At 37.6% G+C, this 21,071-nt stretch overlaps 1 protein-coding gene across 1 annotated transcript in view; it reads right to left on the reverse strand.

The window, feature by feature from the left end:
- Window positions 1-11,915: 11,915 nt before the first annotated feature.
- Window positions 11,916-21,071, reverse strand: part of eepd1 (endonuclease/exonuclease/phosphatase family domain containing 1) — a 40,384-nt gene continuing 31,228 nt past the window's right edge. Inside the window, exons 3-7 of the mRNA XM_067412055.1 lie at window positions 18,571-18,681; window positions 13,767-13,895; window positions 13,029-13,164; window positions 12,570-12,764; window positions 11,916-12,409 (exon numbers count right to left, since the gene is read on the reverse strand). Of these exons, the coding sequence (XP_067268156.1) occupies window positions 12,213-12,409; window positions 12,570-12,764; window positions 13,029-13,164; window positions 13,767-13,895; window positions 18,571-18,681 (768 nt within the window). The 3' untranslated portion in view covers window positions 11,916-12,212. The remainder of the gene's footprint in view (window positions 12,410-12,569; window positions 12,765-13,028; window positions 13,165-13,766; window positions 13,896-18,570; window positions 18,682-21,071) is intronic.

Here is a 21,071-nt window from a genome sequence, read left to right on the forward strand (position 1 = left end):
CACTATAATGAATATAACGTATAGTGAATGATGAATAATGAATTTATAAATGCACTACTTTCGTGTTGTTTACATTATATGCACTTAGGCGCCTATTGCCGACAAAACGTTTGAAGCAGTTTTACTCACCATCTGCGGTACCGACTCATGACTGGGATCATTATCGCTGTGACCGCTCCATCTTTCAGTTCCAAATGATCTGTACATCCAGCGCAGAACTGGGCCTTGTTTATAAAACCATAAGCGACAATCCTGAGGGCTCGAGCAGCCACGGAAAAAACAGAAATATTCTCAGTTCATTTAAACCAATAAAAAGTGATTGCAACTATCAATTTCTATGGTTATTTTAATGACAAATATCGAGAGCGCATTAATGTAATGCGTGAGCTCTCAGCTCCACTTAACGCTGGGTTCTTTGGGAAGCAAGGTTATCTTTCCCTCACAACCAAAAACACTTCTTTGGTGACATTGTTGATTTTGTGGTCTAAAAACAAAGTAATAAATCTTTCTCGAGCACGTTCTGTGCAGCGCTGCCGACTACTTCCGTAAAGCCGAACGAAACGTGTTGATGGGCGTGCTCTTGCTCTCTCGCTCTGGTCGACGTGTGCGTGTGCGCTCTTCCAGGAGAAGTGCCCGTACAAGGAATTCCGACCTTTATGACATCACACAGGCCCATACTCTGAAAAAAGATTGCGAAGTTTATGAGGATTTGGAAGAGTATTTTTGGCACTGAAATACTCCGTCATACATCCAACTCGTGTTTTGAAACTTTGGCCATGTTTAGCATGAGAATCCAACTTTAATAGTGTAAATAAGTCAGAATGCATGAAATAGCATTATACCCCCCTTTAACAATATATTCAAATTTTAAACAGTTAATTACAGATCTGGGTGCCAAGATGTTAACCTTAGTTTAAAAGTGTCCTTTATGGAAGTAGACAATTATATATATGTCACATACTAAATATATATGAATAACTTCTCACTAGCACAGCTGCTCTAACTTGACTGTACTGTTGATGTGTATGACCTTCGACTTTGCTCTTTTCCTGCCATTTTCCCATAGATCAAAAAGCACTTTAAAGGAACACTCCACTTTTTTTGAAAATAGGCTCATTTTCCAACTCCCCTAGAGTTAAACAGTTGAGTTTTACCGTTTTCGAATCCATTCAGCCGATCTCCGGTTCTGGCAGTACCACTTTTAGCATAGCTTAGCATAGTTCATTGAATCTGATTAGACCGTTAGCATCGCGCTTAAAAATGACCAAAGAGTTTTGATATTTTTCCTATTTAAAACTTGACTCTTCTGTAGTTAAATCGTGTACTAAGACCGACGGAAAATAAAAAGTTGTGATTTTCTAGGCTGAGCCCCTGCTTGCACAGGAAAGCGTGCCCTGCAACCATGGAGACGTTTGTGAGAGACGCTGCGTAATATCATTGCGCCTGCTGCAGCCATGATACGGCAGCAAAGTTCCTTGATTATTACGCTGGAATGAGAGTATAGTTCCTAGCCATATCAGCCTAGAAAATCACAACATTTCATTTTCCGCCGGTCTTAGTACACGATTTAACTACAGAAGAGTCAAGTTTTAAATAGGAAAAATATCAAAACTCTTTGGTCATTTTTAAGCGCGATGCTAACGGTCTAATCAGATTCAATGAACTATGCTAAGCTATGCTAAAAGTGGTACCGCCAGAACCGGAGATCGGCTGAATGGATTCGAAAACGGTAAAACACAACTGTTTAACTCTAGGGGAGTTGGAAAATGAGCCTATTTTCAAAAAAAGTGGAGTGTTCCTTTAACAGTTGCCTATAAAACACTTTATGGCCAATGACAATTTCCTCTCAATATGATCTTACTATATTTAAATGAATAAAATAAATGTACTCCTCGCATTCAGAATGTTCATTTTTAAGCATGTTAAAGATCATTTTTCTTTTTTACTTTGTGTCTTCTTGATTGTCCATGATCATTCTTTACTTATAAATCATCAGTTTGATGTGACATTATACTGCATTTGACCACAGGACACTGGATCTTTAATTACAGGATGCAATATTGCCAAAGAATGGTCATTGTTTACAAGTAAGCAATGATCAATCTCCATTCCCACAATGCCCTCTCAAACACACTGTAAGTGATCTTTTGGCAAACTCTTTCCACAGGTGTCTGTTCTCGCATGTCTTTGTAAGCAGATCCTGCTGTCGCTCACCTGCTGATTGACACCTACAAGGACGGACAAAGGGTTTCTGTTTTCAGCTGCGCTTCACGACCGACACACATGTGTCAAGGCTCATTAATCTCTCTGAAGTTTTAGCTTTCACACTTCCTGCAATCTGTGGGATTAAACTGGGATTGTGGGTAATCATGTGGACATTCATGATGCTCATGATATATGAACATAAACACCATTATAAATGTTGAAATGGAATATATTTTTACTGTGATTTAAAAGAACTTGATGATGGTGTGTGTGGAAATCCAAGGTTTATATTTATCTGCCACTCTTGTTGTGCATGCAGATGGGTTATCCTCATAATCACATAATAATAAGACTATAAAATCATCCTGTCCTTGATATATCAGCATTAATTAATATCATATAAACATGCAAATCACAAGCACTCAACTTGAATGGAGGATGAGTACCAATTTAAAAATAATTATGTATTAATTTGAAATAAAATGTAAATAAATTAAGCATTTTACAAATTATTTAATTCCTAATGTTTAAAATGTTATAAGATTACAATACTACACTAATAAATTACTACCTTTTTCTTTTGACAACTGCTTTTTTTTATCTATTTGCTATTAAGTTATGAAATGCAAGTTTAGGCAGTGAGGGTAAAGTGTAAAGGTGGCCACTAGAGGACACCAGAGTCACTGCCCTGCAAGAAACAAAAACCCATAAATTCATGTTTTAAATGTTTTTATGTCCATAAAAAACTTTGAAATGCTTTTCCAAGACTTTAATGCTGCCATTTTCAACTGTTGCTTAATTGTTTTGGATAGTTTCTGACTTTAGTCTCCTCTTCAGCTGGTGAAATCCATGTTCAGTAGTATTTAACCCTTTCAAGCGTGAGTTTAATAATCTAGCTGAACCCCCAGAGTGAGTTTTTTTTTTTAAGGCGAGCATTATTTTAGTACGTTTCCATGGCGACACATCATGCGTGTCACGTAACACACCAATCGCTATTATTTTGTTTTTCATTTTTTATTTAAAATATTCACAAACTTGCTTACCATGTCATCAACTATCTGATATTCCGATTCTCAACTGTGTAAGTGAGTGTGTTTTGTCATTTAAAAACCTTTATAAATTATCTTTATCTTATCTTAATGCGAGATGGGTGCCGCCATCTTAGTGTGTGCCGCAGTTCAGACAGTCCTGTCAGTCGGATTTACAGCACGTGAATTCATCAGTTTCTCCCGAAATATATGCAAGTAATGCTGCGTTCCAGGCAGGTTTTTGAGCCAGTAAGTCATGACTTCAAACCACGACTCACGACTTCGTAGCATTCCAGGCAAGTCACACCAAACTGCCTGACTGTAAACAAAGTCCCTTTAAGACAAGTCATTTCACTCGGCGGCCATCTTTGAAACGCCTCTCGGGCATCCTGGGCATCATGCCCTATCTCTTTGAATGGGGAAACATCAAATTCTCCAAAATTGTTCGCCAACCTTACGATTAAATTTCATATTTGAAATCACCAATGAAATCTAACAACAACCGGCTCATAAATTTAGTTTCTAAACGCTCGAATCATGACAAAAAAACTATTTTTCAGGCTGGATCAAGCTAATGCGCATGCGCAGACCTAAATGCGCGTCTCTTCGGAGGCGCGCGTCTGACTGTTTCTATAGAAACCGGCTATTCTAACGGCCGCTGAAGTGACGCGATGACTTTACCAGTCGGCGATTGGCTCTTATTTAGAAGGCGGGACTTATTCCGCCATATTGCGCGTTACACTTTCTCCCATTCAAAACTATACGAGTGACACGTCTTGTGTTATTCTATAGTCTTTGGTGTAAATAAATCCGCATGGCGGACTTATGCTCATCTACAATTATTTCTATCGCCAGATTGCTTACTCCTTGCTCATTTGAGGGAAACGGAGGAGAAAAAACGGCACATAAGGCAAGAGAAGCTGTTATACCTTTTATTTTACATTATTTTACCGTCCATTTGCATTAACACTGCATCCATAGGGGCTGCCATTGTTGTTTCGCGGGGCATGTGACGTCAGCGTGTGGAACTTACGACACATTGATGTCGTAAGACACGAAACGATTGGTTTGTGCAAGAAACCGAACATTTTTTTTTTCATCATAATTTATATTATTTTTTACCTCTAAAACACCACTATGTCCAGTTGCGTTCAGCATTCGGTTAGTGAGGCCTGAACGCACTCTGACAACTCCTTCTGACACTGCCAGAATTTCGTTGGAGAAAAAAGTTGATCGCAATGGTCATTAATCGGCTGTCGGTGTACAGATTTTAGCCTAGGATTACAGGAATCTTTTAGGATCTGTTTCTCTTTAGGATGATGAATGCACTCAAATTGGTCACACCATGACTCACTTCATAAGATTTAGCAAAAAGAATACATTTGCTGTTACTTTCCTTTTATCAAATAATTCAAATATTAACAACACATCATGGGCTTGCATTTTACATGCTTTACAACAGACAAAATAAACTGTGCTGCTTCTGAGTGTGTAAAGTTCACTGATCATGTGTGTCAGAACCTGACGTTCAGCAAACAGGTGAATGTTTGCTAGATAAATAGCGGAAGTCTAAAAGTAGATAGACAGAAACATGACTCTAAGTAGGACTTTAATCTTTAGGCAATTTTTCTACTTCTACATGCTGGAGTAGGTCCTGGCCTCAGTCCTTACCCCAGTTTTATTTTTAAAAGTTTGCCTTTGCACAATTCCAAACTTTAACCAATAAAAACAGGAAAAAAAAAAAAACATTTGTAAAAGAGGGAGAATTGTCACAACACAAGATTAACCCCCGGTTTCACAGACGAGGCTTAAGCTAGTCCTAGACTAAAGCCAGGTGCACACTGTGCGATTTATAACAGTCCTTTACGATTGTTGATTGTCAGACTGTACGAACATGATCGTCATGTCACACTGTGGGATCTCAGCTGTCATTTATGTCAGACTGTATGACAGTCAAGACGCGTTAAAAACTAACGCGCGCATGAAAACTCTTCCGGCGTTTTACATCATCAACCCACACACATTCGGTGACAGTGAGCTGCATTACACGCGGGACTGAAATGGTGGCTAACAAAGACATCTCTAGCGTTCATTTTGATCACGGCTTATCTTGAAAAACGAAGACAATGTGACGTTTGTCGTAGGAGAAGTCACACTGCAGGACTGTGCTCCAAATCTTCTGACACTGCCACAATTTCATCGGAGGAAAAATTTGATCGCATCGGTCATTAATCGGCTGTCAGTGTACATTTCAAACTAGATACAGATTTTAGCCTAGGATTACAGGAATCTTTTAGGATTCTCAAAATTTGTCTCAGACGACCAAATCGTGGCCAAAATCGCACAGTGTGCACCTGCATTTAAATGCATGTTTGAGCTATTTTAACTGGAAGCAACTTGTACTGACATATCTTAAAATATGTCAGAGCCATTGTTTTGTCTTATATGCACACCAGCTACAGTGCTCAGCGTAAATGATTACACCCCCTTTGAAAAGTAATATTTTAAAGGTGTCCTAGAACCAGTTTTTACAAGATGTAATATAAGTCTAAAGTGTCCCCTGAATGTGTCTGTGAAGTTTCAGCACAAAATACCCCATAGATTTTTTTTTAATACATTTTTTTAACTGCCTATTTTGGGGCATCATTAACTATGCACCAATTCAGCGCGGCCCCTTTAAATCGTGCGCTCCCTGCCCCCACAAGCTCTCGACTATAAAACAGTGCATTTACAAAGTTCACACAGCTAATATAACCCTCAAATGGATCTTTACAAGATGTTCGTCATGCATACTGCATGCATGTGTCAGATCATGTGAGTATAGTATTTATTTGGATGTTTACATTTGATTCTGAATGAGTTTGATAGTGCTCCGTGGCTAAAGCTAACATTACACATTGTTGGAGAGATTTATAAAGAATGAAGTTGTGTTCATGCATTATACAGACTGCAAGTGCTTAAAAATGAAAATAGCAACGGCTCTCTTGTCTCCGTGAATATAGTAAGAAACAATGGTAACTTTAACAGTACATTTAGCAACATGCTAACAAAACATTTATAAAGACAATTTACAAAAATCACTAAAAATATCATGTAATCATGGATCATGTCAGTTATTATTGCTCCATCTGCCATTTTTCGTTATTGTCCTTGCTTGCTTACCTAGTCTGATGATTCAGCTGTGCACAGATCCAGACGTTAATACTGGCTGCCCTGAACTGTAATGCCTTGAACATGGGCTGGCATATGCAAATATTGGGGTCATACATATTAATGATCCTGACTGTTACGTAACAGTCTGTGTTATGTTGAGATTCACCTGTTCTTTGGAGGTCGTTTAAACAAATGAGATTTACACAAGGAGGAGGAAACAATGGAGTTTGAGACTCACTGTATGTCATTTCCATGTACTCAACTCTTTTTATTTAACTATGCTAAGGTAAATTCAATCTTTGATTCTAGGGCACCTTTAAACAGTTTCTCAATGAACACAAAAACAATTTCCAAAATGTTGACAAGACTAAGTTTAATATAACATCTGTTTAACTTATAACATGAAAGTAAGGTTAATAACATATCTTAGAGAATAACATTTTCAGTTTTACTCAAATTAGGGTGATGCAAAAATGAGTACACCCCACTGAAAGTCTCTGGAGCAAAGCTAAATTTTAGACTACAAATGTCTAATTTAACAAGAATTCAACCACATGTGATTCTAATTATTCATTACACAGGTGTCCAGCAGACAGCTGACTATAAAAGGGTGTTAAAACCCCTTCCCATTTCATGCTGTCAGCAATGGCACCACATGGAAGAGAAATGTCACAAGACCTGAGAAAGAAAATAATTTCTTTACACCAGAAAGGTGAAGCTACAAGAAGTTCAGCAAAGCTTTACTTATCAGTCAGAATACTGTAGCAAAATTTTAAAAAGATGGAACTGCAACCATCTCACAGAGACGTCCAAGTTGTCCACAGAAGTGAACACCGCGACAGGAGTATCTTCTGATGAGAAGGTTTAAAGAAAATAGGCATGCAAGTTCACTGCAGTTATCTAAAGAAGTAGAAAGCCAAACTGATGTGACTATTTCCCGTGACACAATACGGCGTACATTGCAGAGGAATGACAGGCATGGGTGCCGTCCATGAAAGAAGCCTCTCCTAAAGCCCAGCACAAAAAAAGCCCGCCTAGAATTTGTAGGGCCCATTCTGACAAAGATGAAGACTACTGGGACTCTATACTCTGGAGTGATGAGAACAAGATAGATGTTTTTGGAATAGATGGCTTCAAAACTAAGGTGAGGAATACAAAGAAGGATGCATGGTGCCTGCAGTGAAACATGGTGATGTCAGTGTCCTTATGTGGGGCTGCATGAGTGCTGCTGGTGTCGGGGAGCTGCATTTCATTGATGGCATCATGAATCCACAGATGTACTGCTCTATACTGAAAGAGAAGATGCCACCATCACTTCGTGCCCTTGGTCGTTGTACACGTTTCCAACATGACAATGATCCTAAACACACATCCAAGACCACTGTGGGATTTCTGAAGAAGAACAGGGTGAAAGTGATTCAGTGGCTCCTGATCTGAACCCAATTGAACACCTATGGGGAATTCTGAAGAGACAAGATGAGCATCACTCTCCATCCAGCATCCAGTCTCTACAAGAGGTCATTCTTGAAGAATGGAAAAAGATAAATGTTGCAAAATGTCGGCAACTTGTTCATTCCATGCCTAGAAGACTTGGTGCTGTCATTAAAAATCATGGAGGCCATACAAAGTACTAGATGTAGTAGTTTTTGTTGTGGGGTGTACTCATTTTTGCATCACCCTAATTTGAGTAAAAATGAAAAATGTGTAATCTAAGTTATATTATTAACCTTACTTTCATCTTATAAATTAAACAGATGTTATATTAAACTTAGTCTTGTCAACATTTTGGAAATTGTTTTTGTGTTCAATGTGATAGTTTAAAATGTTACTTTTCATTTACACTGAGTGCTGTATGCATTTTTCTAGGGTACGTTTACAAAAGCTACTTAAATACCCTAATCGAACTAAGGCCTAATCCTGGCTTAGTCTAAGCCCCGTCAGTGAAACCAGGCCTAAGTGTCTTAATCTTCACTAAAAATACATTATTTCAAAGTTAATGAAGTGAGTCATGATGTGACTAATGTGAGTGAATTCACCACCCTAAAGAGGAAACAGATATGACAACCAGTAGGTTACTTATTCTATTAAAAGGGGAAGCATTCAGTTTACAACAGCTCCATTATCCTCCAACAACATGCAAATACACTGATCAGAAGCTTGTAATCATTGGTAAGTGTTCTCTCACAAGTCTATTGCAGATATAGATATTCATACATGCGTCTAACTACGGCTGCAGATGGCAGTCAGCTTGCTCTTGAATGCTAATAGCAACTAATAGAATCTAATAGCTATATCACCCACAAAACACCGGCAACCACACATCACTTGCAAGCAAGTGGTGCTCACTGCAGAGCCAGACATTAGGTGGAGCTTGACCTATTCCAGCTCCACTTCTGTGCACATAATGGATGGAGTTATGTTTAGCGATAAGGAGAAAAACCGTATGTGACAAAATCATTTACAGTACTAATAAAAGAGTAGGCAAAAAGTAGACCAACTACTTCTATGCGCATTCTGAAACGCATATACAATGGACACTTTATTTGCCCATGAGGCCACAGGAAAGGATTTGTGAATGGCAGTGAAGTGACACAACTGACACTGGTAATGATAATGATAATGACAACATGGCGAATGTAGTATGTCCAGATTACATTCATACTACACACACTCTAACAATATACAGTAGAATGTTCTTAGCGGTCGTGAAGTACCTACTCAAGAGAATATGCGATTTCAGATTTGACGTACTGTAACTGATATTCAGCATATTCAAATGAATTGATATTGAATCAAGTTTTGAATCAAATTGCAAGCTTGTGAATCGGAACTGAATCAAATGCCCAGCCTTATTTAAAACTACCTCAAACCAGGCAAAACTATTGAAATGCTGACACACAAAAAGTACAGTTAAGTATTTATTAAAATAACCCACCTTTGCTAACCACCAGTTGTTGCCTTAAACTGCCAGCCAGTCTCCAGATGTTACAGTATCTGTATATATTTCCATATCAGCACATTTAGTCCTGCTTCATCTCTCTTTCAGCATCAGAAGGGATTGCAGTTCTTCTCTCTCTGTGGATTCTCTCTGCTTACACTGACAGTTCTTTTTCTTTTGCCTTCGTTTTCTTTTACTCTTTTAACTCCCTTATTATTTTCCTTCCTTCTGTCCTCTTTTTCCATGTTTGTCTTTCCTTCCTCAAGAAACCTTTTTTTATTCTTGATGACTGTTGAGTTTCTCCCTACATTTCCTTTAGTGTTCTGTTTTCCAACACTCTTTCAGAGGCACTTTTTAACCATATGGACAGCTGAAAAACATGAGCATAAGGGGAATTTCACAATAAAAAGGCCGAAACAGCAAGCTCTGATTAAAAATGTTTTTGTCTGTACTCGGTAATGGGGCTGTACTCATGTCAAACATTTAGATAATACAGACAAATCTAGCATTCACTGCTGCCATTTAGAATGAATTGAGATGGTTCAGACTGATTGTCAGCTCCATCTATTATTGTCACGGTCATGGTGACATGGTGTCGACAAAACCATATTTTGCAAGTCAGAAACCATTTTGTTTGTCTGGTGCTGCTAGCTGATAATAACAAATGCTGAACAGTTTGTTGATAATTTGTGTGATGGAAATTACAAAATATGAGCTCAGCTAACTAAAATGGCAAAAAACATAACACCCACTTGATACTTGTGACCTTGTTGCTGAAATATGAACAGGGGACCTTTGGGATGAAGACTGACACTGCCTGATTTTTATAAATATCTATGTAGCCTATTTTCCTGATTTTTAATAAATATCTGATGGTGTTGACATGAAGCATCTACACAGCTGTGAAAACTTATAAAAGAGGCATGTTTTTAATTTTCAATTGTATTCTTCACACTTTCTTAATAGTGTCTATCTAGTCTATTTTAATCTATGTGAAGTCACTTGAGTACTGGACTGGAAAAATTATATTTATATATTTATATATAATATATAATATATATATATATAATATATAATATATATATAATATATAATATATAATATATTATATATAATATATATATACACACACACACACACACACACACACACTATATTGCCAAAAGTATTGGGACACCCCTCCAAATCATTGAATTCAGGTGTTCCAGTCACTTCCATGGCCACAGGCGTATAAATCAAGCACTTAGGCATGCAGACTGCTTCTACAAACATTTGTGAAAGAATGGGTCGCTCTCAGGAGCTCAGTGAATTCAAGTGTGGTACCGTGATAGGTTGCCACCTGTGCAATAAGTTAATTCCTGAAATTTCCTCACTACTAAATATTCCACGGTCAACTGTTAGTGGTATCATAACAAAGTGGAAGCAATTGGGAACAACAGCAACTCAGCCATGAAGTGGTAGACCACATCAAATCACAGAGCAGGGTCAGCGCAATGCTGAAGCGCACATTGTGCAGAAGTCGGCAACTTTCTGCAGAGTCAATATCTACAGACCTCCAAACTTCATGTGGCCTTCAGATTAGCTCAAGAACAGTGCGTAGAGAGCAATGCACCAAGTGCAATGCGAAGCGTTGGATGCAGTGGTGTAAAGCACGCTGCCACTGGACTCTAGCAGTGGAGACGTGTTCTCTGGAGTGACAAATCGCGCCTCTCTGTCTGGCAATCCGATGGATGAGTTTGTGTTTGTCGGATGCCAGGAGAACGGTACTTTCCTGACTGCTTTGTGCAAAGTGTGAAGTTTGGTGGAGGGGGATTATGGTGTGGGGTTGTTTTTCAGGGGTTGGGCTTGGCCCCTTAGTTCCACTGAAAGGAACTCTTAATGCTTCAGCATACCAATACATTTTGGACAATTTCATGCCTCCAACTTTGTGTGAACAGTTTGGGGATGGCCCCTTCCTGTTCCAACAGTGCACCAGTGCACAAAGCAAGGTCCATAAAGACATGGATGAGCGAGTTTGGTGTGGAGGAACTTGAACGACCTGCAGAGTCCTGACCTCAACCTGATTGGAACACCTTTGGGATGAATTAGAGCGGAGACTGCGAGCCTGGCCTTCTCGTCCAACATCACCTCACAAATGCGCTTCTAGAAGAATGGTCAAAAATTCCCATAAACACACTCCTAAACCTTGTGGAAAGCATTCCTAGAAGAGTGTAGGCTGTTATAGCTGCAAAGGGTGGGCCAACTCCATATTAAACCCTACGGATTAAGAATGGGATGACAGTTTGTGTGCACGTAAAGGCAGGCGTCCCAAAACTTTTGGCAATATAGTGTATATATGGTGCTCAAAGAACATTTCTTATTAGCAGGTTTGAAATATAATATGAATTAGATATTTTGTATCATTTGTAACATTATAAATGTCTTTACTGTCACTTTTGATAAATTTAATGCATTCTTTCTGAATAAAAGTATTAATTTCTTTCAAAGCATAAATAAATAAATAAATAAACTCCCCAAACTTTTGAAACTTATTATGCCATTTCTAACACAGCTTATGTGTTACTGTGCTTAAATCACTGCATGAGACAAACTCAGGTTGTAAATAATGATTTATTGTTTGCACTTAAAAAGTTTTGGCACACTTGTCATTTGTTTCTTCATTTCACTTCATTTTATGTACATGTTTAATAAATCTGTGTTTAAATACCTCATTATATTGCTCTATATTAAAATTAAATGTTTGCTGCTATAGAATCTCTACTGTACATTGAACAGACAAAACAAAAAGGCAATCATGGTGCGTTTCTCGCGTTCTTTCATTTATATTCAGTCAGTCATTGTGTCAGTCCAGAGGTTTGTGACCTTTTCCACAGTGACTATGTAAAAGGTCATCGCTCATGTTTGGACATGGTGTCTCCTCTCTCCACCACTGCCACGCCGTTCCCACTGCACAGGTGCTCCTTCAGGATGATGTCCACGAAGAACTCTGCCACTATAGGACAGTGCTCGGATGCCACCCCACCCCACGACCAGTTATCAGGAATCCAGGGATTGGTCAGGCCCTCCCGCACCACCAAGCAATGACCTGAAGGGGGCAGCAAAACACATACACATATAATAGTCAAAAGTGTGGAATCAAACATGATTTTAAAACTCTCTTCTGCTCTCAGAGCTGACTTGTTTAAAGAGTCTGTTATTTTTATCATATTAAAATATTATCTAATATTAAATCCTACACCACCCACCAGTGTAGATCTTTTTGAGGGAGCGACTGGCCCAGATGTTGTCCAGACAGTGTGAACCCTGCGGGGTGCGAGTGCTAATGTTCGTAAAGACGGACGGTGCGAGGAGGGCGGACAGTTTTTCTTTCCTCAGGCATTCCATCTCAGGGCTGTCGGGAGCCATGCCAAAGTGACCCAGCACCAGCAGCTCTCTCTCACCTACAACAGCAACACCAACAGAGAAATATTGAGGTGGTGTTGGCGTCATTTTTGGTTGCATTTATGTCCTCAACCCTTGTTAATTTCTCTCCTTGCACTAGAACACACAGTAATAGTCAATACACAGCACAAACATACGACCATAAAGACTATGATTCCACCTGATAGCACCATGGAGCTTGCTGACACAGACAAAGAACAGATAAAGGGCTCTTGTAAGAGTGACTTCTGCAATGATGCACAAAGTATCATGTTGAAACAGACCTTTGAGAGTTTCCTGGATACCAGAGCTCAATCTGTAAGCCTTGAGTTCGTCACAAGTGTTTTTTCCTTTATGTTCTGCAGGCGATGGTGCTGCTGTCAGGTGCAAATTGATCAGCGTGAGCTCAGACGATCCAATCTGGTTACAGAGAAAATTGGGTGGGATTTATCATTCAAATGATCAAAAGTGTACACATTATCTGTTATACAATTAGCTGAGATGAAAGAGACAACATATTTAGTTCAATTACATTTATGACGAAATATTTGGGGTTAGAAAGATTAATTTTTAATGTTTTTGAAAGAGTTATTTGATCAAAAATACAGTAAAAACATTATTATGAAATATAATTTCAATTCAAAATTGTCTATTTTAATGTATTTTAAAATATAATTTATTCCTGTGATGACAAAGTTACATTTTTAGCAACATTACTCCAGTCTTCAGTGTCACATGATACTTCAGAAATCATTCTAATATGCTGATTTGCACAAGAAACATTTCTTCATTATTTTCAACTTTGAAAAGAGCTGTGCTTCTTAATTTTGCTGAAACCATTATACATTTTTTTCAGGATTCTTTGATGAATAGTAAGTTCAAAAGAACAGCATTTATTTGAAAATGTATTTTCCTTAATTATTAATTATTTTGATCAATTTAATACATACCATGAAAATCTGCATAAAACAAATTGCTTGGTAACACTAACAGATAAATAGCTGTATTCCAGGTTTACTTACATAAAAATGTCCCAGGTATGGCTGAGGATGCTTCCCATTACCATTAGTCGCACAACTTTCCAAGACAGCGGCATCCTTCATTTCAATCCCAGAAGAGCTGTCCCAAAGGAAACCAGAGTACTCAGCAACCTACAGGATTACAGCAAAACCATAATGATTAGGATCTGACAAATAACATTCATAACCCAACAACCGTACCTACCTACTATTAAAGAGAACAAGCATTTTAATCATGACAACTCTCAGAAAAGTTTTAGCATGTTATTGAATATGGCAGTGTTAATGTATTTGGTATTGGCGGACTAGATCTGCTGCTGCAGAGCAAGTATGTGCTCGCTACTGCTAATAGATACACAAAAACGCTGCAGTAAGCATGTAAGATATGCTGTTGCTGCTGCTTAAATAGACATACATAAATCCCATAGCTGGGGAATGTGGAGGGTCTCAGAGGAACTCTGATAGCGAGCTGCAGGATTAGCTAACAGCAAACAATGAACCAGACTCATTGGCTGCAGGTTTAGCAGAAGCCAACTGAGAGTTTGATTGACAAGCGATCTAACCAATCATAATGGCGAATCCGCCATTTTGTCCGACAGGAGTTAGAAGATTAACCTTGGTGGGATTGAACTTGAAAAATGGTGTGTACTGACGTCTTTGCGCATTTGAAACAACATTCCTTCTGATGTTCATTCATGTTTATTTGATGCTATAAATTAACTAGTAGGAAGACATGATCGGTTTACGAGCCGTTTGAGCTGAGGCGCTACAGCAATCTGTCACAACACATTAAAGAGCCACAAAACGTTTTTTATTGTTCTAATATCTTAAAAAATTACACAATTTGAAAGCTGGGACAATTTGTAACCTGCTCTGTCATGTCTGTCGACGTGTTGTCAGTGTCCTCTTTGCTCCGTGATGTATTTTTCACTCTGTGTGGCATGACAGCGTCATAGCTTGTCGGACATAGCAACAGTAACTAAGGTGGGCAGTTCTTTGCGAAGGGTCAATTGCTTACAGATTGTAAAGGACCAATCAGTCTGTGCCATCTAGAGTTTCATGACTGAACTAGATATGACCATATAAGGAGTCTGTATAAGCCTGTACAAGTTTTCTGAAGTCATATGATAGCTTTGAGTGAGAAAAAGCTGAAATGTAAGTATTACTTCCCTAAGAACTTAAGTATGAAAAACCACAGCCAAGACATTTTGCTAAATATCTTCTTTTGTTTTCCAGAGAATAATAAAAAATAGACAGGTTAGAAATAAATGATGGCTGAATTTTCTGAATTAAATTAAACAAAAATCGTTTTCATTAAGTGAAATAAAATAAGATATAAATAATAGATGAAAAACGTAAACTTAAAAAAACCTAAGAAAAAAAGTACTGAAATTATTAAAAAACAAAATTAAAGCTATAAAAAAAAAATTATATTATATTATATATATATATATATAAATTTGTATATTATTATTATTATATATATATTTATATATATATAAAAATTAAATTACAATGAATACTGAAAATATAAAAATAAAAGCCAATTCAAAATGTGAATAAATACTATAAGAGTAATTTAAAGAATAATACTAAAATAACACTGGTCCAGTACCCTTCGTGACAATGGCTGCTGCATAGGACAAGTGAAGCCTTTCTTTGCAGCACAACAAGACAGCAACTCCATATTTGCATAGGTAAAGAGTGCATGAATTGTGGATCGTTCATGTGAGCTGTGTGTGTTTAACTAAAGGCCACTGAATCATCATGACTGGAGTGTGTCAGGTTGGTTTAACAGCCTTTGTGCCTGATGTCCCATTTATATGCAGTGCACAGAGAAAGCGCCGCTAAGAGATCAGGGGAAAAGTACACACCGTTCGTGTGCATCACAACACATCTCTATTAAAAGTGTCTTCAGGTGTGGCTTTAATAGAGTTCGTATTGAAAGTGGTGATTGTGCTTATTGAGGTGCATATGAGAACCAGGATTCAGCCTACGTACTTTTAAAAACAGGAACCTGAATTATTAGAAAACTACTGTGTCGTGTAAAAGCACATGAGGGCTTATAGACACTTTCTCTCTCTAAAAGCACACTGCAGATTTCACACATATATGGCTCAACTACAAGCAAATACCTGGTCCAATACATCCTAGAGCACCTTGATTAATATTAATATTTACAGTAATGCTCCGTGATAAAAAGCAGACCTCTGTGAGTCAAGAACTTTCACTCTCCTGCGTAATCTCATTCATTTATCCTACATGACAGCACAGTCTCTGTGGAGTTTATATCTGCCACATGTCACTGCAAAGTTTCCTGTGTGGGTAAACAGCGCTATCCAGGGAACATCTTATGTTTGGCCAGACACCTCTAGACAAGGTCAAGATCTTTAACTATCGTTTAAAGCTTTTTTATTATTATTCATGCTCACAATCCTTAAAAGGTAATTTTAGATGAAACATACGCCTTTTTTTTTTTTTTAATGATTAACCAAGACCTTACAGACAAGAACATTGTTTTTTATGCAATGGTCAATTTTAAGATTTTGGGCTCTTTTGCTTCCATAATGTAATCTTTCAGACTTGTTTTATTTTATTTCAATTACAATACATATATTTAAAGATTTTTTTATATTTAAAGTCCAAAATCTCCACTTCAGTAGCACTTAAAAACACCAACCCCTTTTATTCCTAATTATATTCTGAAAGTTCATATAACATTTGCTTGATTTATGTTACATGTTTTTTCTAAAAACATGGTGATTTTGTTGGCTGACAGTATTTTCTGATTTATAGGGTAATAAAAAAAAAGAGATATCCGAAAACCCCCATTAACTCTATTATGTCAATAAAACAAAACAAGACATTTGAAACCTGGCTTTATCCAATATTCAGATTTCTGTTCAGGAAATATATGCAAAGTCATGCATATTTGACTAGTGCCTCAATTATTTAAAGGGATAGTTCACCCAAAAATGAAAAATCTTTTATTAATTACTCATCCTCATGTCATTCCAAACCTGTTCATTCGGAACACAAATGAAGATATTTTTAATAAAATATGAGAGCTTTCTGTCCCTCCATTGTCAGCCTACGCAACTACCACTTTTGGCTCGTTTCTACTGAGCGGTACGGTTCAGTTCAATACAGTTTGGTACGATTCGGAACGGTTCACTCTGATTCAGGCTTGCGTTTCCACCGCCAACAGTACCCTTACTTGATAGGCATGGTGTAGCCAGAAAGAAGAAGAAAATGGCACAGTAAACGACACTGGATACAGCAGATCTTGTTCTTGCTTCTCGGCTTGAGGCGGTCTGTCACAAGAAGACAAGCTTTGCTTGCTGCAAGCCAACATTAGGCGTTTCTCAATACCAAGTACGCAAAGTTCAGACGTCCATGCCGCAGCAACTACCAGCAAGCGTCAATAGCGGAGGAGAAAACCCGCATAATTTAAAAACTACTTTATTGTGTCATGAAATGTAGTTTTAAACATTTTCAGGTGAGAATGTAGTTGTTTAAAGCTCAAATCTGTGGTTTATTTATAAAGATTGCGCCTATTTGAAAATTTGATCTGATGTTGTTGGAGTTGTGAGATCCAGGCAATCACCGCTCGCTCAGTGCTAATGTACCCAGCCGAGAGCAGCTGTACCTCAGCTAGTCCTTCTGACAGTTGTTAAAAACGAGATATCATTCATCTTGTGTATAACGGGCAATCTTTGGTCTCAGGAATTTATAATTTGTTCTCGGGCAAATCGTTTTGGCTGAGGGCAAAGTGAAGTTTCATAACTTTATATATTTATTTAACTTTACCGTTGTACTAGTGCGCTGACTTTGTACGTTTGACTGAATTGTTTGCTTGTCTTTATTGTACAGCTTCTCATACTTTATACGTAAACTTTTATAATGGTTATTACTGATAATTAAAACTGACTTTTAACAAAAAAGAGGGTTGTCTTATTTAATTTTATTATTGGCTACATGTAGGCTACATATACAGTGAAGATAATCAGAGTACATATGCATATATTGCCCGAACCACACATTAACAGGTTTAATTTTTTTTAAATGAAAACGAAAGGAGGCAGGGTTAGGTTTTATATTTTGTTTTGTTATATAGCTTACATAAAGTGAAGATAATCAATGCAAGCGTTGCCTGGACCGCATTTGTGCGGCACCTCTTGTAGCCATTCCTCTTGTAGAACACGCAAGTGACGATTCTATCAACCAATCAATATTCTGCAGAGTGTAGCTCCACCATTGCGCAAAACAAATTTGCCACTATGTTTACAAAATATTAAACTCCAATGTGCACGCCACAATGACTGCTCTTGTGTCAACACAACACCCATGAGCATGTTGTGGTGCTCTTGTAAATTTTTTTTAAATAAATGTGTGTTTTTTTGTTTTTTTTGCGCAAACAAAACACTCGTGTTGCTTCATAACATTGAGGTTAAACCACTGGAGTCGCATGGATTACTTTTATGATGTCTTTACTACTAATTTTCATTTTTAGGTGAACTAACCCTAAACATAACTTTTCAGAAAACTTGTTATACAAAACAATTTTCTTAAAGTACTGTGATTAATCAACTGGGAAAGTATGGTGACATCAGTTATTTCAGCTTTAGTGTCTTGCCTTAAAAGAGATTGAATCAGTGGACAGCTTTCTGTCTGCTGCAGCAGCAGATATTTGCTAGTTAAGGCTGTTGGTAAACATTTTGGACCTTCAACCCCATATCATGTGTATATATATATATATATATATATATGTGTGTGTGTGTGTGTATGTGTGCTACAGGGAACCTACATTACTGGACTGTCCGGTGGGTTTCTCTGAAACGGCACATTTCCACAGGCCTCTGGCACTCTTCCACTTGCGCACGCTGCAGAGAGTGGGCTGATTCAGCTCTGCACAAAACTGACACAAACAAACACAAAGGATAGTTGATTACCAGTGGGAAAAAAAAAAAAGTATTTCACTCCCTTGTGGGGATGCCCTTTCATGATTCAACATATCTGCAAAATGTTACTGAAAAAAAAAATCTTTGTTGTTTATTCACATATGTATCTCTTTAGTTTTTGGCCAATTAAAAAATGTAATATTACACACATGGTAACACTAATTTGTTAACACTAGTTAGATAACATTACTTCTTCAGCATTTATTAATCTTAGTAAATCTACATTTATAAATACATTGGCAACACTTTACAATAAGGTCCCATTATTTAACGTTAGTTAATGCATTAACATTAACAATGAGTAATACATTTGTTACAGTATTTATTAATCTTGGTTAACATTAGTTAAGAAAAATACATCTGTTCAGTATTCAGCTGAGGTCCATTAAATAATATTAACAGATTCGACTTTTTTATGTATTACTAATTGTTGAAATTAACATTAACAAAGAATAATAAATGCTTTAGAAGTATTTTTCATTGCAAGTTCATATTAACTAATATAGTTAACTAATTTTAACCAATGAAACATTACCGTCAAGTTTAAGTAAGGGATAATCCACTGCTAGCTGTGGAATAAATGATTTTAATGCATGACATGGAGGCAAAGAACCACCTGAAGTGCAGCAGAGTGCATTTAAATTGTTTAATGGACAGGTAGCTCTTGATTAACCCCACTTATACCTTGGCCGTTTGCCAGCATTGACACGTTAATGATGTTTGCAGCGCAAACATGGATAAAATTGATAGTTATAGCTCATTAGATCTAGCATTTTGCCGGCTTTAAAGGGCACCTATTATGCAAAATTCACTTTTACATGCTGTTTGACCATAAATGTGTGTTGGCAGTGTGTGAGCAAAACCACCCTAGAATGAGAAAAATCCACCCAGTGGTTTTTTTACAGTCTCAATAATTCATAAGCACTGTCTCAGAACGCCGTGTTCTAAGATTGCTCTCACTGTGACGTAGAATTGCGCTAAGCCCCAGCCATGTGGTTTGATTGACAATCTGGTTTTTGCATAGACCCCGCCGTCGGTGATCTGTCAACCATCCTCCATTGTTTCAAGGACAGCCGGTAATGTCTCCTAAGAAACATAAGTGTTCTGTTGTGGGATGTAATCATGAACATAGTAGTTTTCACTTACTTCCGACATCAGAGCCACTCAAAATCCCAAAATACGTTTATGTTTGCGCGAATAATTTTTTGACTGACTGTTTTGAGAATGAGGGTCAATTCAAAGCAGGTCTTGCTTCAAAGTTAATCCTCAAGTGTGGATCGTTGCCTACTGTTCGCAATCCAACGTCACCTCCAGAAGAAGTAAGTGTATTTAATGTTTTTTGAGCAAATACTCATTTCAGCCAATTCAATAACAGAAATGCGTCTAAAGTTGTTGTCGTCGTCGTAGAATGTCTGTGTATATAATTTAAACCTTGTTTGTATAGTGTGTATCTAACGTACTTAGCAAACGTTATCACAGTATTTGTGTTTGTAGTTTCAAAAAATTGCACGAACGTTATCACAGTGTGTGTGTGTGTGTGTGTTGCACATCCATAATTGCAAAAGGGGCGCGATTAAAACTCTATAAGTACATAAATGTATCAAATAACCATTCAGAGACGTCATGCTCCATTCTCAATTGTGTTTCTTCTGCCGGAGTCTCTTCATCATCTGGGTTTGATTCCGGTTCAAACATGTAAGGCTGAATGCCAAACAAAACAGCGGGTCTCTCATTCTCAGACATTCTGCTTCTACCGACTGTTTATCGCCATATGTATGCAAGTTACGCACTCATCCAAAGGCAGGGCGGGGATATGCAGCTCATTTATATTTAAGGTGGTACACACCAAAACAGCTCTTTTTAAAACAGGCCCCCAAAATGACATTTTCAAATGGTTATAATAAATTAACTGTGGGGTATTTTGTGCTGAAACTTCACAAATACATTCTGGGGACACCCAAGACCCATATTACATCTTGTAAAAAGGGGCATAATAGGTGCCCTTTAAATCAGACACAGAGATAAAGTAGTGCATAAGATTACATTAATTTAAATGAATGAATTTTAGCATTCATTTGACTTATCGAGAGAGAGAGGAGATGAGACATGCGTGTGAAATACCTGCATCTGTGCAGAGTCTCTCTCTACTAACAACTCGTTCTATGAGTTTAATTCCTTCAAAAACAGCGATAATAACAGCGTTTATAAGTTTCTGTGCTCCTGAATGTTTCTGTGCATGTGCAGTGCTTTAATGAAAGCAGCGCATTAATATAGAACAGTGATTAATCTGACTGGAACTACCTGTGCATTAAACAGTTTTAATGCACACCTTCCAGCCAGGTGTTTA

This window comes from Chanodichthys erythropterus, chromosome 15 (genome assembly GCF_024489055.1).
Source record: "Chanodichthys erythropterus isolate Z2021 chromosome 15, ASM2448905v1, whole genome shotgun sequence".
NCBI classification, from domain to species: Eukaryota; Metazoa; Chordata; class Actinopteri; order Cypriniformes; family Xenocyprididae; genus Chanodichthys; species Chanodichthys erythropterus.